Source organism: Sarcophilus harrisii, chromosome 1 (assembly GCF_902635505.1).
Source record: "Sarcophilus harrisii chromosome 1, mSarHar1.11, whole genome shotgun sequence".
In the NCBI taxonomy this organism is placed as follows: Eukaryota; Metazoa; Chordata; class Mammalia; order Dasyuromorphia; family Dasyuridae; genus Sarcophilus; species Sarcophilus harrisii.
Window position 1 is genome coordinate 105,931,331 of NC_045426.1, and position 20,452 is coordinate 105,951,782.

At 33.5% G+C, this 20,452-nt stretch overlaps 1 protein-coding gene across 9 annotated transcripts in view; it reads left to right on the plus strand.

Moving 5' to 3' along the window:
• TTC39B (tetratricopeptide repeat domain 39B) overlaps positions 1-20,452 on the plus strand; it is a 128,280-nt gene that overhangs the window by 90,723 nt on the left and 17,105 nt on the right. For 6 of the 9 annotated variants that reach the window (XM_031961608.1, XM_031961599.1, XM_031961615.1 and 3 more), the window contains 11 exons: positions 374-438; positions 2,616-2,721; positions 3,752-3,817; positions 4,811-4,919; positions 5,847-5,914; positions 6,019-6,078; positions 7,035-7,196; positions 7,596-7,687; positions 10,978-11,101; positions 13,986-14,097; positions 17,265-17,351. In XM_031961608.1, coding sequence (XP_031817468.1) covers positions 374-438; positions 2,616-2,721; positions 3,752-3,817; positions 4,811-4,919; positions 5,847-5,914; positions 6,019-6,078; positions 7,035-7,196; positions 7,596-7,687; positions 10,978-11,101; positions 13,986-14,097; positions 17,265-17,351 — 1,051 coding nt within the window. Of the gene's footprint in view, positions 1-373; positions 439-2,615; positions 2,722-3,751; positions 3,818-4,810; positions 4,920-5,846; positions 5,915-6,018; positions 6,079-7,034; positions 7,197-7,595; positions 7,688-10,977; positions 11,102-13,985; positions 14,111-17,215; positions 17,352-20,452 lie in introns of all 9 variants that reach the window. The other 3 variants (XR_004233258.1, XM_031961630.1, XM_031961591.1) reach the window with 3 other exon arrangements.

The following is a 20,452-nucleotide window of genomic DNA, read 5'->3' on the forward strand; positions in this document are numbered from 1 at the left end:
AGCAATTATATGTTAAAATATATTTAAAGGACTAATGGGAACATAGACATTTTTGTCCAATTGGGATCAATTTTAAATTCATACTCTCTAAAAAGATTCATAAACCCTGACTCAGAGATTACTATTTTATAATTTGTGAGTAATTAATGTTGAAATGGACCTATAAAAATTCATTTTACCTTTTTCTAGTTTAGGGAAAAATAGTAAAGAAACTTTAAAAAGGTACATGGAAAATATGCTTTCTTGAAAAACTTTTTCTCCAAAGTTAAAATTTTGTTGTGCTAGGCACAGTAGTGGGTACAGTATAAGGACTGTGTGTATGTGTATGTTGTGTGTAATATAATGACCTAATTATTCATTAAATGGCTTTCAGGATGAAAATATGATCAACTTCATCAAAGGTGGACTCAAAATTAGAACAAGTTACCAAATATATAAGTAAGTTAATAATTTAGATATTTTGAATAAACTGGTGTGATTTGGACCATTAAAAAAATTTAGTCCCTATAGCACTCATAATCTTTGTTTATTCAAATTTTCATTCAAAAATTATTTTTTCTTCCATAAAAGCCTTGAGTTTTTGATATATGGGCTAGTGTACAAAAGCATTGATTGTAACTGAAAGGCTTTGAGTAGTAGCTCAACAGCCATCTGAATGTTTTCTGTCTTTCTGATGACCAGTCTGGGAAAGCAAGGTCCAAAAGACATTATCAGGTGGGCTTAGGATGATGCTTTTTTGGCCATGTAACTTCTTCTGACCACCTAAAATGGTAGCGGGATTACAACTATATCAGTGGAGGGAATACTCACGTTGGAATCCTTGAAAAATATTGAAGTAATAATGCATCTTGCCTGATATTTGGGAATTCAAGATTGATCTAATTGCCTCTGATAGTCCTAAATCAATATGTCAACACAACGCTGTCCAGAAAGGAAGTCTAAAAATTAAGCAATTTATGTTAGCAACATTGATAGCATTATTATTGATGAATAACTGCTATTATTTATTCAGTTATAAAAGTGTTAAGAACCTTATGAAATCATATTTGGGCTGAAGGATACAATGCAGGTTAGTCACATTTATCCATGTTCAGACACGACATGGTAGCCCTACTCATAAGATTTGTATATTAATTACCTGAAATTGTCCTGGTAGTGATGATTGTATTGTATCAGTCTCCAGGTTGGTTATTACTGCCCTTAAGCTAAACTTTTTGAAGGTCAGTGCTAATGAAGTCATGATCTTAAGGCATTTTCTATAAGGAGCAGTTTTCTTTGCTTCATTTTGTAGCATAGTTTATACCTCCAGTCTTGACTGGTTGTTTAGACAGGAGGAACAGGTAAAAGTGTCACCAAATTGTAGGAGAAGCACAGCACTGAGATAATAATTTAAAGTGTATTTCTTGCTGATACTTTGTCAGCATTACTTTATATATGTGATCTAGTATGTTAATCTAGAGTTAGCTGATGACTGTCATCCAACAGCTCAGATATCACTATATCCTCTTAGATCTTCTCAGAAATTGCTCATGATTTTTCAGTTCAATAAACATTTTGTGTTCAAGATACAATTCAAAGTGCTTAATAAGCAAAAACCAAAAATGAAACAGTATTTGTCTTCAAAACATTTACCATTCTCTTGGGATTGGAGGGTGGATAGGAAGACAATATATACATAAGACAAAAGTAAAAAACAATAAAAATAGTAAATTAATTGCAAAACAAAGAGACTAATAATTGATAGAGTGGAGGAAGGAAGGATCAGAAAAAGTCTCATGTTGGAGGTGACATCTGAGTCTTTGAAGGAAGCTAGTGATAGAGTCCATATCCTTCCTCTCTCTTATCCTTTTAATTTCAGATAGTAAGGGCCTTGCAAAACCTCACTTTTAAAGGTGTCTTTTTTTCTTTTGAAGTTTGTAGGGGAAAAAAATAAGAAAATATTTAAAAATTGAAAGGAAAGGCTAGGGAGATAATGTCTTGTGGAAAAGAACAAAATGAGATTATAGATGAAAGACAATTGGGGAAATAACCGCTTTTCTTCCATTTACAATTTCTGTAAGCCAAACCAAATGAAAACAGAATAACTTGATTGAGTCACATCTAAGGATGAGAACACTTACATACTGAAATTCAGAACTTACTGATAATGTCTTTTGGCCATTTCTGAGAGGAATATGATTTTACATCAGTAGAGTGGTTTTGCCAAACTGTATCTAAAGAAATGAAAAACCTCTCTTTCTACCTTTCATAAAACTACCTGTTAGTGACAGTGGTAGTCCTAGGTGATCGATATATGGAGTTCTCATAATTAACATTGCCTACCTATTTACAGCTAAAATGTTACTTGATAAAGGGTGCTTGATGAAAAGTCTTGTCTTGAGCTGATGGTATATGTATCTGTTATTTTAAAAAGTTGATGTTGCCCTTCTTTGATGATTATAGTTTAGCAATAGTTGGTTAAGTTTTAGTATAAATTCAGCAGTTTGAAATTTCCCCTAATATTTTTTAGAGGGTAGATTTTGTTATGTTGTATACAAATGCGAAATTTGATTTAAAATTAAGTTTGTTTAAAAGTGTCACACAAATGAAATATTTATTTCTTTTTTTCAATCCAGGGAATGTTATTCTGTTCTGCAGATGACTCAGGGCAACAAAAAACAGAAAGAAACCTATTTTCAATTTGAAGGGGGAGTGAAGCTTGGAATAGGAGCATTTAATTTGGTAAGATATTATTTGTATATATGCTTATTACCATATTTATGCCATTCTTTCTCTTTGATTCAATCTAGACTTCAGTACACAAATAGGAACAAGTGAGCCCACAGAGCTGTCCTGAGAATTTTGCATTATTAGACATTTCAGAGACTCACAGTGCTTTAATTGTTGCCTCTGTATAGTTCAAAATTAAAAAAAAAAACCTATTGGATATGAAAGTTGAGGGTAACTTTTTAAGAAACAAAAGATTAGTACTCTCTTAAGTATGGTTGTTGCTTTACTAATGATACAGGTGAGAGAGTTTAGAAGGGTGAGAAGAACGCAGGAGAGTTAAATGGAACTGAATAAGTAGTAAGAAAGTTTTAATACCGTTCAAAGCTATTAAAGCATAAAACTGCACTAAGACTTTTGGGGCACCCTGTATATTACTTTTGCTTTTAAGTTAATGGGTCATGTATACTTATTGTGTATCTAATTTATATTTTAATGTACTTAACATCTACTGGTCATCCTGCCATCTGGGGGAGGGTGGGGGGTAAGAGGTGAAAAATTGGAACAAGAGGTTTGGCAACTGTTAATGCTGTAAAGTTACCCATGCATATATCCTGTAAATAAAAGGCTATTAAATAAAATAAAAAAAAAGTTAATGGGACATCTCTGAAACTATTAAAGCATAGAGCACTTACTATTTACTAAGCCTTTGCAGCAGCCCAGGAAAACCAGTTTAAAAAAAAACATATTGTTAAGTAGGCTTAGAATGAGGGGTAGGGGAGTTAACCATCATCATTCAGGCTAGTTGGAGAAGAAGCATTTCCTTGCAGTTTATGATCTTGTATTTCTTTTTTTGAAGTTCTTAGTTGTACATCTGTTGCAGTGAAAGAATTGCTTTTGTAATTGATTGCCTGTGCTTTATCTCTTGGTGGCATTCACTATTCTTTACTTAATTTTAATTTTTCATATAAATAAAAAGGCTTTGAAACCTAGTTCACATTTTACTATTGTCTAATTTTTTTAATCCATTTTGTTTTTCTTTCAGATGTTATCTCTTTTACCAGCAAGAGTTCTCCGACTACTAGAATTTATTGGGTTTTCAGGCAACAGGGTATAAAATTAACTTTATTCTCAAAGGGAAGATAAATCCTTTCTTTTCAGGGCTTATCAACTTAGCACTTTGTTTTTAAGATCGGTCGAAGTGATATCATTTGTCGTTTATATTTTAAGTAGCTAATACACAGTTATCAATATGACACTGAGCACAGTGCCCAGCACATAATAGAGTAAGTTTTTTTGATTGATTATAAATACCCTTTTAAAGCTAAATTTCTACATAAAAATAGTATTTCTTATTTGGCAACATGCTGATTTCAGACTATTTTAGGTGCTAAATAATTTTCAAAATGTTTATAAGTTTCAAACATTAGTTGATAAACGTGGCGACATTATTTAATTTACCCTTGTTCTTATATGTTGTAATACTAAATGAGAGAATCTCCTTTCTTCTGAATTTTATTAATGGTTATTGTGTTTTTTCTATTATAGGTACAGCTGTTATAAGGTGTAATTGATTTATACATTACATCCCTTATCCAAGTATTAAAAACAGTTGCCACATTACAAAGTTTATATTCAAGAAAGAAAGCATGAACTTATTTAAATCTTATTTTTTTTCCATCACTTCAGTTGTATTATTTGGTATCTATTGTGAGAGGTAGAGAGTTTTTTTTATCACATCAAAGTTTTTTATGTGATACTATTTATATCTGTGTGACACACAGTATTCTTCAGAAATAAATATTGGCTTTCTCCCCTGAATCTGCTAAATAAATTAGTATAAAATATTTTTTACACTTCCTTTACACTTTGAAAAACCAACAAAACAGAATATTTTCTTTGTGTCAGAGAATAACCAAAAAAATTACATCATCATCATATAAAACAGCCATGAAAGCTATAAATTATCTTAGAGAGGCAAACTGTGTAAGTGGTAGAAAGGAAGGAATTGATACAGATTTTTTTGAATAGAAGTAATTTGTAAAGATTTATAATGATGGTCTTCTCTTTATATAGCAGATAATCAGATTTTTGTTCTTTACAGGAATTGGGCCTCATACAATTGCGAGAAGGTGCATCTGGATCCAGTTTGCGGTCTACATTATGTAGTTTAACTTTACTCTTATTTCATACTTATGTCTCACTAGTCCTTGGTAAGGATTAAATTGCATTTTGACTTTACTGAAAGTCAGCTATTTTTCATGAATAAATAAATCATTGAGAAAAGTCAATAAGGAGAAATAGCAACAGATAAAAATGTCTTGTTAGATCTGTATTCGTACTAAGACCAAGAAAGCATCAAGGGAGCAAGCATTTAAGTTTTAATCAGATGTGTGTGTAATCACATGTAGTCTGAAAGGAGGGTTTTATGGTTTTTGATTTTGTATTCCCAGGGCCTAGCATTGTATGTGGCACCGAATAGGTAACTGATGTATACTGAGTGATTCAATTAGTATACTCTTATTTGTAATAATTAATGCCTGGCTTTTTCTTGTAAGGAATTCTATAAAGTGCTTGCTTCTAGTCATTTGATTTCTTGTTTTGTTGTTATTTTGATGAGGTAGTTGGGATTATATAATTTGCCCAGGATCTCACAGGTAATAAGTATTAAGTGTCTGAGCTGAATTTGAACTAAGACTCTCCTGATTTCAGGGCTGATGCTCTATCCATTGCTCCATCTAGCTGTCCCCTGTTTTGTTTTGTTTTTAATTTTTAAACTAGAAGTGTAAGCATAAAGTAGAAGGAGATAGTCTTGATTGCCATTAAAAAATTTTGTTTTAGAATTTAAGAACAGCATCTTCCTTTATGTTTACGCATTCTGCCCTGAGAAAATCTTGCACTGAAGTCCAATTATATTTACCTTGTTTTCTAAGTATAAATCAGTATGATATAATAATAAAGTTTTTTCTGGTTGAAAATAAGGAGGATGGGGTTGTTGATAATTCAGCATTTTTCTTCTTTCATATCAAATTGCCAGTTCAACATCTTTGCAGTTATGAAATTTGAGGGGTGGGTTCTAAGCTCATACTGTGTTCCTTACAGACTGAGGGTTGTTTTTGTGTGTGTTGTAAATTTTCTAGGTACGGGAGAAGCCAATATTGAGGAAGCTGAGACTCTCCTTGAACCCTATCTCCAGAAGTTTCCAAATGTATGCTATTTACTTTCAGTGTACTTTCTAGTCACAATTAGTCAACTAACCCTGGGATTATTAAACAAAAGTTTTTTTCTTTTCTTTTCTTTTTTTTTGTCTAGGGCTCTCTAATTTTATTTTACTCTGCAAGAATAGAATTACTCAAAGGAAATTTTGAAAAGGTAATTAATTTCAAATTCTACTTCATTACTTTTGATGTTAGTTTTTCCTTGACTATTTTTGCCATTCTGTAAAAAGGAAAAGAGTGTGTGTGTGTGTGTGTGTGTGTGTGTGTGTGTGTGTGTGTGACACTTTTGATAAGCATCCCAGAGTAAGAAGCATAGATGTATATGCACTCAGGTATAAAAATGCATTTCACTTAACAGGGAGACAGGAAGCAAATGGAAAAGGGAGAAGGAAAAAAGAGGGAGGCTATATTAAAAAGGGATTAGGCCTAAACAAAATAAACTCTTTGACTAAAAATGTACAAAAATATTGATGGCTATTTTTGTGGTGACAAAAAATTGGAAATTGAGGGAGTGTCCATCAATTGTTGAATGATTGAAAAAGTCAGGGCAGGTGATTGTTATGGTATCTAATATACTGTGAGAAATAATGAATAAAAAAAAGATGATTTTGGAAAAACCTGGAAAGACATATATGAGCAGGTTCAGAGTGAAGTGATTCCAATTAGGAGAACAATTTATACAGTAACAGTAATATTATAAAGACAACAGCTTTGAAAGAATTAGGGAGTCTGATCCCTGTAGTGGCCATCTACAATTCCAGAGAGTTCATGAGTTCTCTGAGAGACTCCAAGTGCAGAATGAGACACGATATAGGTTTTTTTTTTTGGAACCAATGTGGAAATTTATTTTTACTTCTTTATATCTGTTTTCAGTAGAGATTTTATTTTTCTTCTCAATTGTGGTTAGAGGGTGAGAGGGAGAAAAGGCAAATTTTTGCTGATTGAAAAAGTAAAGTTTAATTGAAAAAAATACTTTGCCATATTGTTTAAAGAAAAGAAGTTATATTATTGAATGATTAAATGAATGGTAGTTTTGTTCTTTTTGTACAAAACATGAATTTTTCTATTTGTTATGTATGTTCTTCACTGATATCTAACATTGAATTGTAGGCACAGGTGATATTCCAAAACTGTATTAAGTCTCAGGAAGAATGGAAACAGATTCATCACCTCTGTTACTGGGAGCTGATGTGGTGTTATACATTCCAGCAAGAATGGCTTATGGCATATCATTATGCAGATCTGCTTTGCAAAGAGAGTAGATGGTCCAAGGTAAGAAGAATGAATGTTTTTCTCTCAGGAATCGTAGTGTGTTTTTGTTTTGGATGAACATCATTTAGTTGAGTAGTGTGTAAATTCACAGGTCCCACACTTGGAATTGTTGAAATCAGCAGGTAATTATTGAGCACCAGCATGGAATGGTAGAAGAAATACTTAGTGGCCATGAAGTCAAAATATCTGAGTATTTATCATAGCTTTATACCCCCTGTATTTTCTCATCATTAAAGAATGAGTTGATTGCCTTTCAAAGAAACATTATGAATGGTTGGGAGCATCATGGTAGTCTTAGTATTTATTTCCATGTAGTTTCTGGAAAATTTGCGCATCATTCTTGAAATGCCAGAAATTTAGGGTTGCATTAAAATTGTTTTCCTTTTCTTTTCTTTAAAGGCAATATATGTGTTTCAGAAAGCTGCAATTCTGAGTATGCTCCCAGATGAAGAGGTGAAGCCAACTGGAGAGAATATTGTGTCTTTGTTTAGGTAAAGAGGATATTATCCTGGCAACAGGACACCTTATAGGGGCAGGTCCTATCATTACCTTAGCATTTTTTTTCTCTTTTCCTAGGACAGAACTTTATTTGGAGCAGGAACTTCGAACTTCTTTAGCATAAACAAACAGAATCTTACTTGATCAAGGAAAAACCAAAGAAATTTAAAGAATCAGAATGCTGGATTATCTTCCTGCCTTGTTTACCTTCTTTCTTTTTTTTCTCCTACTATATATGGTTGTCAAGGCATATATGGAGTTCTAGTAGGCTGGTTTTACTTTACATTACATCATAGACATCTTTATGTCTCCTTGTAAATCATAAAGATTATCATTTTTATTGTACTGTTGTCATTTTAGTCATGTCTGACTCTTCAAGATTCCATTTGGGATTTTCTTGACAAAGATACTGGAATGAAATGCCATTTCCTTTTCCAGATCATTGTACAGAGAAGGAAGCTGAGACAAGCTGAGTTAAGTGACTTGTCAGATAATTAGTAATTTATATCATCATCATAATCCATTGTATTATTCAGCTATTTTTGCTATCAAAGGGAGTACTTATTAATGTTTGTACACATGAATCCTTTTTTCTTTTTCTTTTTTGACTTGGTTTTTGCAGTAGAATTTCAGAAATGAAATTGCTAGATCTAGATCTATCAGTTTTGTGATTCTTAATTGCTATTCCTCCGATAGCACCTTATGGGATTATAGATTTAGAATTGTACGGAACTTGACAAGTAATGTAGCCCAAACTCCATTTCATTTTAGAAATGAGAAGTTAAGTAACTTGCTCAAAATCACATGGGCAGAAAATGACAGAGCCAAAATTTAAACCATATTGGTCTGATTTAAATCCATGCTCTTTCTTTAAACTAATTCTATTGCTTGTTTCTCTGCAGTACTGATGACATTAGCATTGATCATCATTATTATTTTTGCCTTTGTCATGTGTATGATGATATCCTAAGGTTGTTTTGATTTACATTTCTCAGATTATGTGATTATTAACAGATTATGTTTCCCAAATTATTGTATTTTTACTTAAATATTTTGGGAATTTGTTATTGTTTCATCTTTCTGCTTATACAGATCACATACCCTTACTAGATATTTTAGATAATATGTGAGAATTAATGTGCTGGAAAATTCATCCTCCTTCATCTAATCTGGTTATGAGCCTCTCTAAATTTAGCTGAGGATGGTCTCTATGCACATGAAATCCAATCCTGGGCTCTTTCTCAAATCTTTTCCTGCCTGATAGGAACTGTGGGAGCTTGCTTATAGCTTCTTGTACACACAGCTGGCCACCAGTGACTCAGATCAGTAGAAGGAAATTGATGCTTATATTGGGCCTTATTTTGCTCCAGGTTAAGCATTAAAAAAAAAAAAGGTTTTTATGATTATTTTTTAAAACCATAGTTTACTCTTTCTAGGGCCTTATCATAATACAGAACATTGGTTCTTCTTGAACCTCTTGAAGAGGACCAAAATGACATCCCTTTGTTGGAATCAAGGCACAGTGTGTCCAGTTGTAGTTGATTAGACCAGTATGAGCTCAGGAGGTTCTACCACAGGTCAGGCACAAATAGCCCACATGAACATTTGAGTGAAGATGTCTCCATTTGCACATCTCATGTTTCTCTTGACTTTGCAGTTCTGCTTTGCTCATAGAACATGGTGCCTTCTTTAATGGGAGCATGATGGGCAGTCCTTTGTCAGTGTCTCCTTTGTCACAAAATCAATCCCAAAGTTTTTCAGAAAGATCTTGAGAGTGTCCTTGTATTCTTCTTTTGACCTCTACTCAAGCGCTTGCCTTATGTGAATTCTCTGTAAAATAATCTCTTGTACTATGTAAGTGTAATATAGTCAAGCAAACATCTGAAAATGTGTGTCTCATTCTGCATATTAATCTGTCACTTTTCTGTTATGAGGTAATCAGCAGTCTTCATTCTTTTGGAATCATGATTATTATGTTGTTAAGAATTCTTAAAGACAGTCTTTCAGAATTGTTCATTTTTATAATATTAGTGTTATAGGATTAATCATTGTCCTGGTTCTGCTCATTTCACTCTATACGGGTTCAGCAGGTCTTCTAAGGCTTCTTTGAAATTCTCTTTCTGAATTTCTTACAGTTCCATAGTATTCCATTACATTGCTATTGTCTAATTTGTTCAGCCTCTCCATTGATGGATAGCCCTTTCCCCCTACCATTTCTCCCCACCTCCCTTAGTTTCTGAGTCTTTGCTACTATAAGAGTAGTTGTTATTTTTGTGATGTAGAACAATCTTTCTTTGACCTCCTTGGCATCTAGGTCTCATGATGGTATTTCTGGGTCAGAGGGCATACAAGTAGCATTTTTGGCATAGTTCCAAATTTCTCTCTAGAATGAATGGACAGATTCATCCCTCTACCAACAATGCACCATCATGCCTGTTTTCCCTTCAGCCCCTCTATTCTGACCATGGGTTTGCCTTGTAGTTAAGAGCTTATTACCAGAACGGCTTTGGGAAAATGAATCTTGTAGCCCCAGAAGCTCTCAGAGCAGATACTAGACTAGAGAGGACTTGCCACAATGGAGGAATTACTGCAGGGATTACTGACACCCATAAGTCCATCCTTCCTCTGGGCCAGACCCTCTGCTTAGTTACTAGCAAGGTAGTGAGAACTGCAGAAAGCAGGCCGTGCCCTCAGGGAGAGCCCCTTGCTCAAGGAGAAGGCTATGCTGAGGAGATGACGGTAATGGGAGAAAGAAACTTCAAAGTAAAAAAGATTTCCCAGGACCATTCTGTCTGTCTCCATGTGAGTGATCTTTTTAATTCTGGGACATCTTTTATAGCCTGAAAATAGATTTGTCACTTTGAGAGGTTAAGTATGTACATCCTACCTTTCCAGAGGCTCTCATTTCCTTCAGATTGATTAATGTGGACCAAATAGATAACTAGATAATAAATGACTTGCCCTTAAATTGCTTCACAGTTAACTCTTTTAAGCTGCTTTATTCTACAGATCTTTATCAACTTTGCAGGTGAACACAGAGCATCTGTTAGCATGCTATTTCCCTCTCTTCTCCTGACACATAGGTGGTAAAAATAAAGAAAATACAGAATAATTTCTGAATCTTGTAGAAATTGTTGCTGTTTGTAGGGTCATAAGTGGATTGCTCTTAATATCAGATACCTTAACACAAAGTAAGTAAAATCATAGCATGTAGACTAGCAGATATTTGTTTTTTAATTGTCCTTTCTTTTTTGTTTTGTTTGTTGGCCGGGAATTATTATAGACAGGTGGAGGGCTTGAAGCAGAGAATTGCTGGCAAATCTATCCCAACGGAGAAGTTTGCAGTGAGGAAGTCCCGGCGTTATTCCAGTGCAGCCTTTCCTGTTAAGCTGATCTTACCTGCTCTGGTAGCCACCATTCTTTCTTTTCACATATGTTTGAAGACTAGAATAAACTTGTATTTTAGCAGCAGTGAAAACTACTTTACATCTAATTTTTGTCTAGCAATTTTATTCAATTTGATATATTTATAAAGAATTTCTGTAACTTGCACCTTTAAGTTTTAATTGTTTTTATGTAAAAAAAAAAAAGGTAAGGATTTTCTTAATGGAAGCTACTCCTCAAAAGAAGTTTCTCTTCATAAAATTATCACTTGTACCTTTAAAACTTTAGTTTTTGTGAGGAGTTAAATGCCAGACATCAACAGTAGTTCTGAGTTTAAGCTCTGTGGCCTTTTTTTTTTTATTTTTACCTGGCAATTGCAGTGGGAATCTTTTCTTCCTGAGCTTAGTTATAAGTATCTGGATTATCCTTTCAATTGAATTTATATGTAAACAGTTTATCTGGCTGGTAGAATTTTATAAAAATGTAGCATTTCTGAGTCAAGAGGCAGATTTTTATTGTAATTGTAATGTCAGTAAATTGGGTGAATTCCAAGAGAGGAAGATGGCAAAGAGCAAGCAGGTAAACTTTTAGGGATTTGGGAGTGTATGACAAAGAACAGAGCAGAGTAAATGACATCATGGGATTGGGATTCACGTGATTGGTAGGGAGTTTGGTAATGGGGGCTAACAATGACCCTCTCCCCTTCTTTCATGAAACTAAGAAGTACTTGTTGTTAAGGTCCAGGTGCAAGATAGCAGCCCAGACTTTTGGATGACAAACCAGACATCCTTTAAGGTTGGCTTAGTGGAAAAAAGATGTCAGACCTAGTTCCCCTTCTTTCACATACAGTCTCTAAGATTGGGCCTCGTTCTTCCCCACAGCCACATCACTCAGGTGATTCTATCATTCTCAAGGCCAGGGAGCTTGGGAACTCTTACTACAATATTCCTAAGGACTTCACCATATCAGTAACACCATCGCTTCCCAACTGTGTAAAAAGATGAGGATGTTGTGACAGGGACAGCTCTGCATTTGAAACCAGTTGCTTTCCTACTTAATCTCTCCATGATCCCAGCAATAAAATGCTAAAATAAATGTAAAATAAATAAAATGCCCTTACACAATAAAATGCTGAGGACTGAATTTGAAATATAAAATTAACCAGAATGCTCAAGAGTTTTGTGCATGGAGTCCTAAAAATTGGATTCAGATCCTGTCTTTGCCCGGATGGATGACTTGGGAAACTCACTTGGCCTCTGGATGGCAGGTGTTCATTGTAGAATGAGCAGGGTTAAAGTAGGTGACCTCTGACCTAAGTCTCTTCCAGCTTGAACTCCGTGATCCTTTTACCCAGGCCTTAAGGGTATAAGTAATAAGTTATCTTTGTTCCATTTATGGTTTCCTTCCTTTTTTAGTTCATGTTAGGGGCTGTCTTTCTTGCCAGACCTGGAGGTAGGAATGGGAACTATGTCTCTCTTCTACCAGATTTCTTCTGTTATTTCTTTAGCTATTGTACCACTGTGGCTGTTCACGTTGCCAGATAGGAGATTCCCAACTCCCCGCCTCCCCTTGCCCTTGATCTTATATAACTGAATTAAAGGTATGAGCTCATCCCAAAAGTTTTGACTTTTGATGTTTACAAAATCGCTTGACTGTTGCTTTCATATTCTCCCATGTACATATGGCTTGATCACAAATTATGACTAGAAAGAAATTATATCAGTAACCCACAATGCTTGAGGTCTGAGTTAAATGACAGAATTCAAAAATGAAGGGACTTCAGAGGTCTTCTAGTTTAATCCCCTTATTTTACAGTGAAAACATGAGATTGTCAGGCCACATATACAAAACACTGGACATTTTGTTTAATTTAAAATACGGATTTTGCCCTGGAGTGGAGGATCCCTTTGTAATTTATTGTCTCAGGTTGCCCATGTGCATCAAAAAGTTAATTGATTTGTACAGAACATGCTGTTTACCTGTAATTTCCAATCTGTACATTTATTTCAGTGTTTTTTCTTATATCTTTCTAAAATGTGTTCTTATTGCAATTAAGATTTAATGGATACTTGTTAATTGATTGATTGATATAACAATCTGCTTAAATTTAACACCTCAGACAACTCAGCTCATGTCTGGAGAGGAAATAGTGTAGGAGATTGGAATGAATGTGTTCTAACTCTAGGGCATTCCATGGAAGGTGTTTTTGTTCATTTTCTGATGAAAGCTATTTATTTGTAACTTTCTTCATTTTATAAAATTATAGTGCACCAGCCACAGCATATGAGGTATTACTTGCTATATTTAATATCATAATTCTTGTCTATAAAATAATTTTCTGACTTGGATTCAGTTTAGTTTTCAGTACTTTAAGTGAAGATGATTTTTTTCCTCTTCTGTTTTCCTCAAACACCTGTGTTAATTCACTGCTTCTTAGTTTTACATCTTTTCAGAGAATGTTACATTTTTCTTTAGTTTTTTTTTCCTGTCTAATGTACTCTCAGATTAAAAAGGGAGATATTTCCAGGAAAAAACTCATTTGTTCTTTGTCAGAAAAAATTCTAATTTCTTGGCCTATTAAATGTAACCTGCAGTGAGAGAGCATTAGTTTACATTTTCAGGAGCTGTCATTTAGCCATATGGTCTTTAAATAAACTAGTTTTCCCCATATTGGATTACATTACTGGGCTGCAACATGTTTTAATGATATAAAAGAACACAAGCCCAATAAAATATTCCTAATGTTCATTTCAGTGAATTTCTTGGAAACATTTTATATAAACAACAGGCATACATTAAAAAAAATGTGTTAAAAATCATCAACAGAATTCAGATTAAACAGAATCATTTGTTATATAAGATCAGTTAAATATGATTTTTGCCTCCTTCCCTTTTCCCCCACTCTAGGAAATGATGTATATCTGGAATGGTTTTACTGTAGTAGGCAAAAGACCTGATCTCACAGAAAATCTCTTGATCACCATTGAAAAAGCAGAAACAACTTTACAAAATGAAACAAGTAAGTATGAAAGGTAAGAACATGAAAGCTGTACCTCTTTCTTTATATCTTTCCCATTTGTCCTTCTAGATCATTTCCCAGTGATTTTAATTCATATGTGCTATAGACAAACTTTGGGAGAGAAGAGTTCTTCCCAAGATTCTGGTTCACATGAGTCACAGGCAGCAATTGTTAATTGTGTTAAGGTACCACCAGGGAAATTTGCTTTAACCTGGATTCTCTTTGTGATTTCCATGAGATCTTCTTGAAGCCTCTTAAAGAATCTTGGATTTCTGAAATGCGATAGGGAAACTCTTTGTTTACAAATTGAGATTTTATCAAAAATTAAATGTTTCCTCACTTTGGAAGAAGATTTATCTAATTTAAACTAGTTCATTTTCTTAAGTTGTCTTTGATAAATTCCATGGGTTATTTCCTTCATATTACAAGAGCCTCCAAATTATTTTGGGAATGCTACCACAGTAAAGGGCTTACCATAAATACTAAAGCTAATCTAACAGTATAATTACTTAGGAAATGGCTATATCACTTAGTAATAAAATTCATTTAAGATATTCAATATCAAAAATAGTTAACCACAAAATTCATTAAGTTTTTTGGAAAAAAGTTCTGATTTATAGATTGGAGCTGAACTGTATTCTATCAAGTTCAGCTTCTTAGATGGTAAAGAGAAATAATACACTTGAGGATTTCTAAAGCAACATTTTGATTTGGTCCAAATTTCAGTTTATAAATTTTTTGAATGGAAAAAGTTACCAATTAATTAGATCTGATTCTATTTTGATAGTAATAAATGTGGCTTTTTGGATGATGGAAGCCAAGAGGGGGAGATAAGGAGATTCCAGGTTTGGGGGTCAACCAGTGAAAATGTCTGGAGTTTATATGGAGTGTCTTGTTTGAAGTATAGAAAAGAGGTTTAGGTATAACTGAGTCACAGAATAGTTAGGGATGAGTAAGGTGTAAAAATGCTGGAAAGTGAGACAGGGAGCCATGTCAGATGTGAAAAAGCTCTCAACATTCCTAAACTTACTGCTAATTGATCATAAATTACATTTTCCCTCCATTGATGGTAAACATAATACAAATGAATCATTTACCTTGGTTAATATATGCTGTTAATAAATTAAAAATTATGGGATAGACTGGTGAAATTAATGTTGATGCTTAGCAAAATTCTAGAATGAATTATAAACACAAAAGAAAAAAATAGTAATGATCAGAATTAACATAAGTTCACAAAGAACATTAAACCAAAATATCATTTCCTTTTTTTTTACAATATCGTATAATTGTTAGAAAAAAAGACCTTTATAGAGATGTTTATTATTTAATTTCAGCAAGACATTTGGTTGTGTCGTTTATTGTATCCTTGTGAACAAGATGGATAAATACAGACTATATTTAATTAAGTGAATTTGAAGTTAGTTGAATAAGAGTGCTGAAAAAAATGCTGATTAATGTATTGATATTAAACTGGAATGATTTGTAGTGATTCTAAATTTTCTAGTGATGTAGGCCCAAAAGCTTTATATTTGGTTATCTTCTAGTCAATGTTAAATCCAGCAATTTGGATGAAGACAAATAAGGCATGGTTATCAAGTTTATAGGTGTAGAGAATAATTAATATATTGGATAACAGAATCAGAATTCTTTGGCTGGAATTCTGGGTTGAAGCAAACAACATGAGATTTAGCAGGGATAAATAGGTCTTGAAATTAGTTTTTAAAAATTAATTATACAAATATAGGATGAGAAAAAGACTTGAATATGAGTTAATGATAAAAAGATATGCTGCATTTAGTTGGTTACAGAATGTGCCACCAGTGTGATACAACAGCTAATAAAAGTTGATGCAAACTTTCATTATAAGACATCAAAAGAAGAGGAACTTGTCCTGTCATATTCTGCACTACAGGTTACTACTCATTGGTGATAATAATCCTGAACCAATTATGAATCATTTAAATATGCATTGCATATTTCCATTGGGGTGGAACTCTTCACCATATTTACACAAATATAACTTCCTGTAATGTACTTTTGAGTACATGGGACCATTCCTAGGACTCATTATTCACATGTATTAGGACTACTCTGTAGTCAGAACCAATCTGGAATACTACTATTAGTTTTGGGAACCATATTTTTAAGAGAAAATCTTGTTAAACTTGGAGTGTATCAATATAAAGGTAAACAGAAGATTGAATTATCTGGAAATCATGCTAAATGAAGAATGTTTGATGGATTTGGGCATTTTTAATTTGAAAAAGAAGACTGAGGATTGGCATAGCACTCTTTTAATTATTTGAAAGTATGTAATGGGAAAGTGGGAATATATTAATTCATTGTTATTCCCAGAAGGCAGAGATAAAATTCAAAGGAAGACAGATAAAGGTTTATCTTAAGAATTTTTTCTAATATTTAGAACTGTTCAACAGATCAGTCTGTCTTACAAATTAGGAAGCTCATTATTACTGGAGTTATTCAAGTGGAGTCTAAGCCATTTAACATTTAACAAGATCAGGATTTTTAACCTTTTTTGCATCGTGGACCTCTATGGCAGTATGTTGAAGCCCATAGATATAATATTTTTTAAATATATAAGATAAAGTACATATTATTACCCCAGAAACCAGTTATATTAAAGATGTATTTTTCCCTTCAAGTTCATGGACTTTGTTGTCTATAGATCTTTTATGGGTCCATGGATCCCAGATTAAGATCCTGAACTAGATGTAATCTAAAGGCACCAACTCCTTTAAGATTATATGATTCCATAGACCCCAAATGGGCCACAAAGAAAAAGTAGCATTGCTGAGCTTTTAAATCCATCCAGTCATCTCACAACTAGAATCATTGGTCACAGGTAAGAGATAATTGATAACTCAATTCTTTTACTGAAAAATTTCAAAATAACTCTACTGATAAATATATCATTAATGTCACTTTGTATATGAAGGACAGCGAAATTATAAAAAAAAATTATACAACTAAAAGAAGTTCCTTTTTTTCTTTTTTTTCCCACCCCCTTTTCACAGAAAAGTTATAAAACTTCAGTACCATAGCTGGGCTGGAGCTTAGGTAGAATAGCCAAAAAATTTGAATTGTTCATCTGCAGGGATTGAGCAATGGACATAAAAACAATCCCTTTGAATTCTGGGCTACAGGAAAGCACGAAGAAGAGAATACAACAAGATGGGAGCACACAAAGAGGAGGGAAAGATTTTCACGGTTTGGAAAAGAGTCACGTGAAAGTATGTATAAGTGTAGATTAGATTTTGTGAAGATGACATTTCTTCCTTTGTGTTGTCTTCAGTTTTATAGTTCTGTAACCATACTAATCTGACAGACCTGCCATATTGATGTAAATGCCAAATTAAAAGAGTTCCCCTTGGCATATGACCTTAAGTTTTTAAAAAATTGTTTTAAACAATTTGTGCAGTATCTTGAATAAATTAACTTTTTATTCACCTAACTTGGTCATGTTTATTAATTTTTGAATATACAGTTTTACAAAGCAGAAATAAATCACATATAACAAGGCATTTGTTCTTGGCCATTATAAGCTAATTAAAATATTCAGATACAACCAGTAGTCAATTATATATGTGCAGGTATCCCTACTACTAATACTACTGCTAATAACTACTCACATTTTTATAGTTGTTTAAGATTTAAAGTGCTGTAGTCTATTACTACCCCCATGAGGTACTGATATTATCCTTTAAATTTTATAGACAAAATTGAGGGTAGAGACAATAAATAAAACTCCTGACTTGTATCTTCAGTTCTCAGTCCCAAATCCCCTGTCCTTCAATATTTAACACAATGTGGCCCATATTTGACTCCTTATTTATATACCTTATGTAATTAGCATTTACATAAATATTAGCAAGAGCTAACAATTATATACTTTAATATATGCAAAATATTCATGATTTTCCCTACAGCTTTATCAGGTGGGCACTATTATTATTACCATTAAAATTGAGAGAGAGGTTAAGTGAAATTGGCTTCAAATATTAAAGTCTTTTTTACTTGAAGCCTAATACTTTTATCTACTAGCCATGTAGCTAGCTACTTCTAAGGCACTTAATAATAATGTTTGCCAAATGAATGAATGTCCATGGTGGGGCTTAAGGGTAGAGAAATTATATTCCACTGAGTGAGAAGTATCCCTTCATCCTAATATCTTTTGCACAAAATATCGCTTAAGTTTTTCTGGAAATATAGCAACAACTATGCGTTCAAGAGAATATATATTCATAAATTATCTGTATTGTGAATTTTCTGTTCAAGGCTTGAGGAACATTTCTCGTTTCTTTCAGTGGGCCTACTGTCCAGCTAAATGAGAACATTTCAAACTTTGGGCATCAGGAACTCCTACCAGAGAGAACTATGACCTTCCCAAATGAAATGGGTTTTCTCTGTACATGCTAGTGTGCCCTCTAATTGTTTGAAAAATAGTTAATTACAAGCAAGAATACATGATATTAAAATGTGAACCAAAAAGATAATTTAAAAGTAGTTTCTTAGAGTAGAATACACATTCACAATTAAGAATGACTAACTCTGTTTCCCCTTGTTCTCATATGACATCATTGATATGATAGATGCAATAGGTTTAGGAGATTATCTCAAGGGTATGAATGTGGTTAAAAATAAAGAAAAGGCAATGGACATTGGGTGAGAACATTTTCCTTTTGCTAAAGGTCACTTTCCACATGCTTTAAGTGACATTATTATTCCTGATATATATGGATGGTCTTCAAGGTTTACGGAATGCTTTCCTGAAAACAATTCTGGAGAGATGTAATTATTAATAATGCAGGTATTATTATCCCCATTTTGGAGGAGTAAGTTGAAGCTCAGAATTTGGGTCTTACCCATGGTTATCCAGTCAGTAAATTGCATGATCTTGACTTGAATCTAGATTTCCTAAGCCTGGCTGTGTTTTTCTCACAATGTAGCACACTGACAAGGATGATAGTAGCTCCTTGGTTAGGCTTTTGCATTTTTTCCTCCAGTTAATCAAGAGGCAGCATGACTTTTATCCATGTTAGCTGATCTTAGAAGCAGAAATCAGTTCTTGCAAAATAAGAATGGAATTATGAAGCTGACTAGTTCAGCCTCACCATTTCCTGTACTTTGTGAGTGATTTGTTTGTTATGTCTCTGACCTTTAAAGGAAATAAGAGAAATAACTTAAGTCAAAGATGATGGTGGAGGCTTTTGGTGTTCTCTCGTCAGTGTTCTGCCTGGAAGATATGTAGATTGATTTTCCAAATATTTTATAAAAATTGGGATTTTAGTTAGCGTAGTGTTAGTATGCTGTAATCATTTCCATTAGAGGTCTGTTTTAATTTCAAACAAATCTTACATAGTCTTGGGAGATGAGTTATCTTACGGTTTGTTGAGCTTAATTGACAATGAAAAAAATGTAATACATATATTGAGCTATGATATTATCAGTATAGGGAATTCCTGGTTTGAGCACTACATCCATTTATGCATCTTCACAACTTTCCTGTAATTTATAGTCTTTACCAGTTGTTTGGAGCCCTGATAGTCACCCATTTACTATGCATCAGGGGTAAGCCTGAGACCTAAGTCTTCCTGACACTGAAGCAAGCTAGTTTGATAAGGTTACCTGAGTTAGAGATGGAATCTTTTGTTTTCCTTTATGGCTTCTCATTTTTCATTTGCTACAACTGTTTTATATTTTTTAAAATAAATTTATTTATTTTTTTGGTGAGGCTATTGGGGTTAAGTGACTTGCCCAGGGTCACACAGCCAGCAAGTATTAAGTATCTGAAGTCACATTTGAACTCAGGTCCTCCTGACGTCAGAGCCGGTGCTCTATCCATTGCCCCTAAAAATGAATTTTTTATACAAATTATAATCCCATTTTATGATACTGATATTTACTGATATAGACTTATATATGTAAAGTGTCCTGGTAGTGCAATGGATAGAGCATTAGGCCTGGAATCAGGAAGAGCTGAGTTCAAATTTTGCTTCAGACACTTTTGTTGTGTGTCCTTGTACAAGTAAATCTGATTTGCCTCAGTTTTTCATCTATAAAATGAGCTAGAGAAGGAAGTGGCAGACTGCTCCAATATCTTTGCCAAGAAAATCCTAAATGAGGTCATAGGTTGGACATGATTGAAAAATGACTGAACAACAACAAAGTGACCTTTAGTTGAATATAATACCAGTGTCAGTTGATCTCATTATTATTTTCTGACTTCCCCAAATACCTAGTCCATTAGCAATTTGTTCTTAATCATCAGAAATAAATGTTTTCTAATCTTAGAGGTTATTTGGTATAGTGGGGAAAAAAATTACATTTGGAA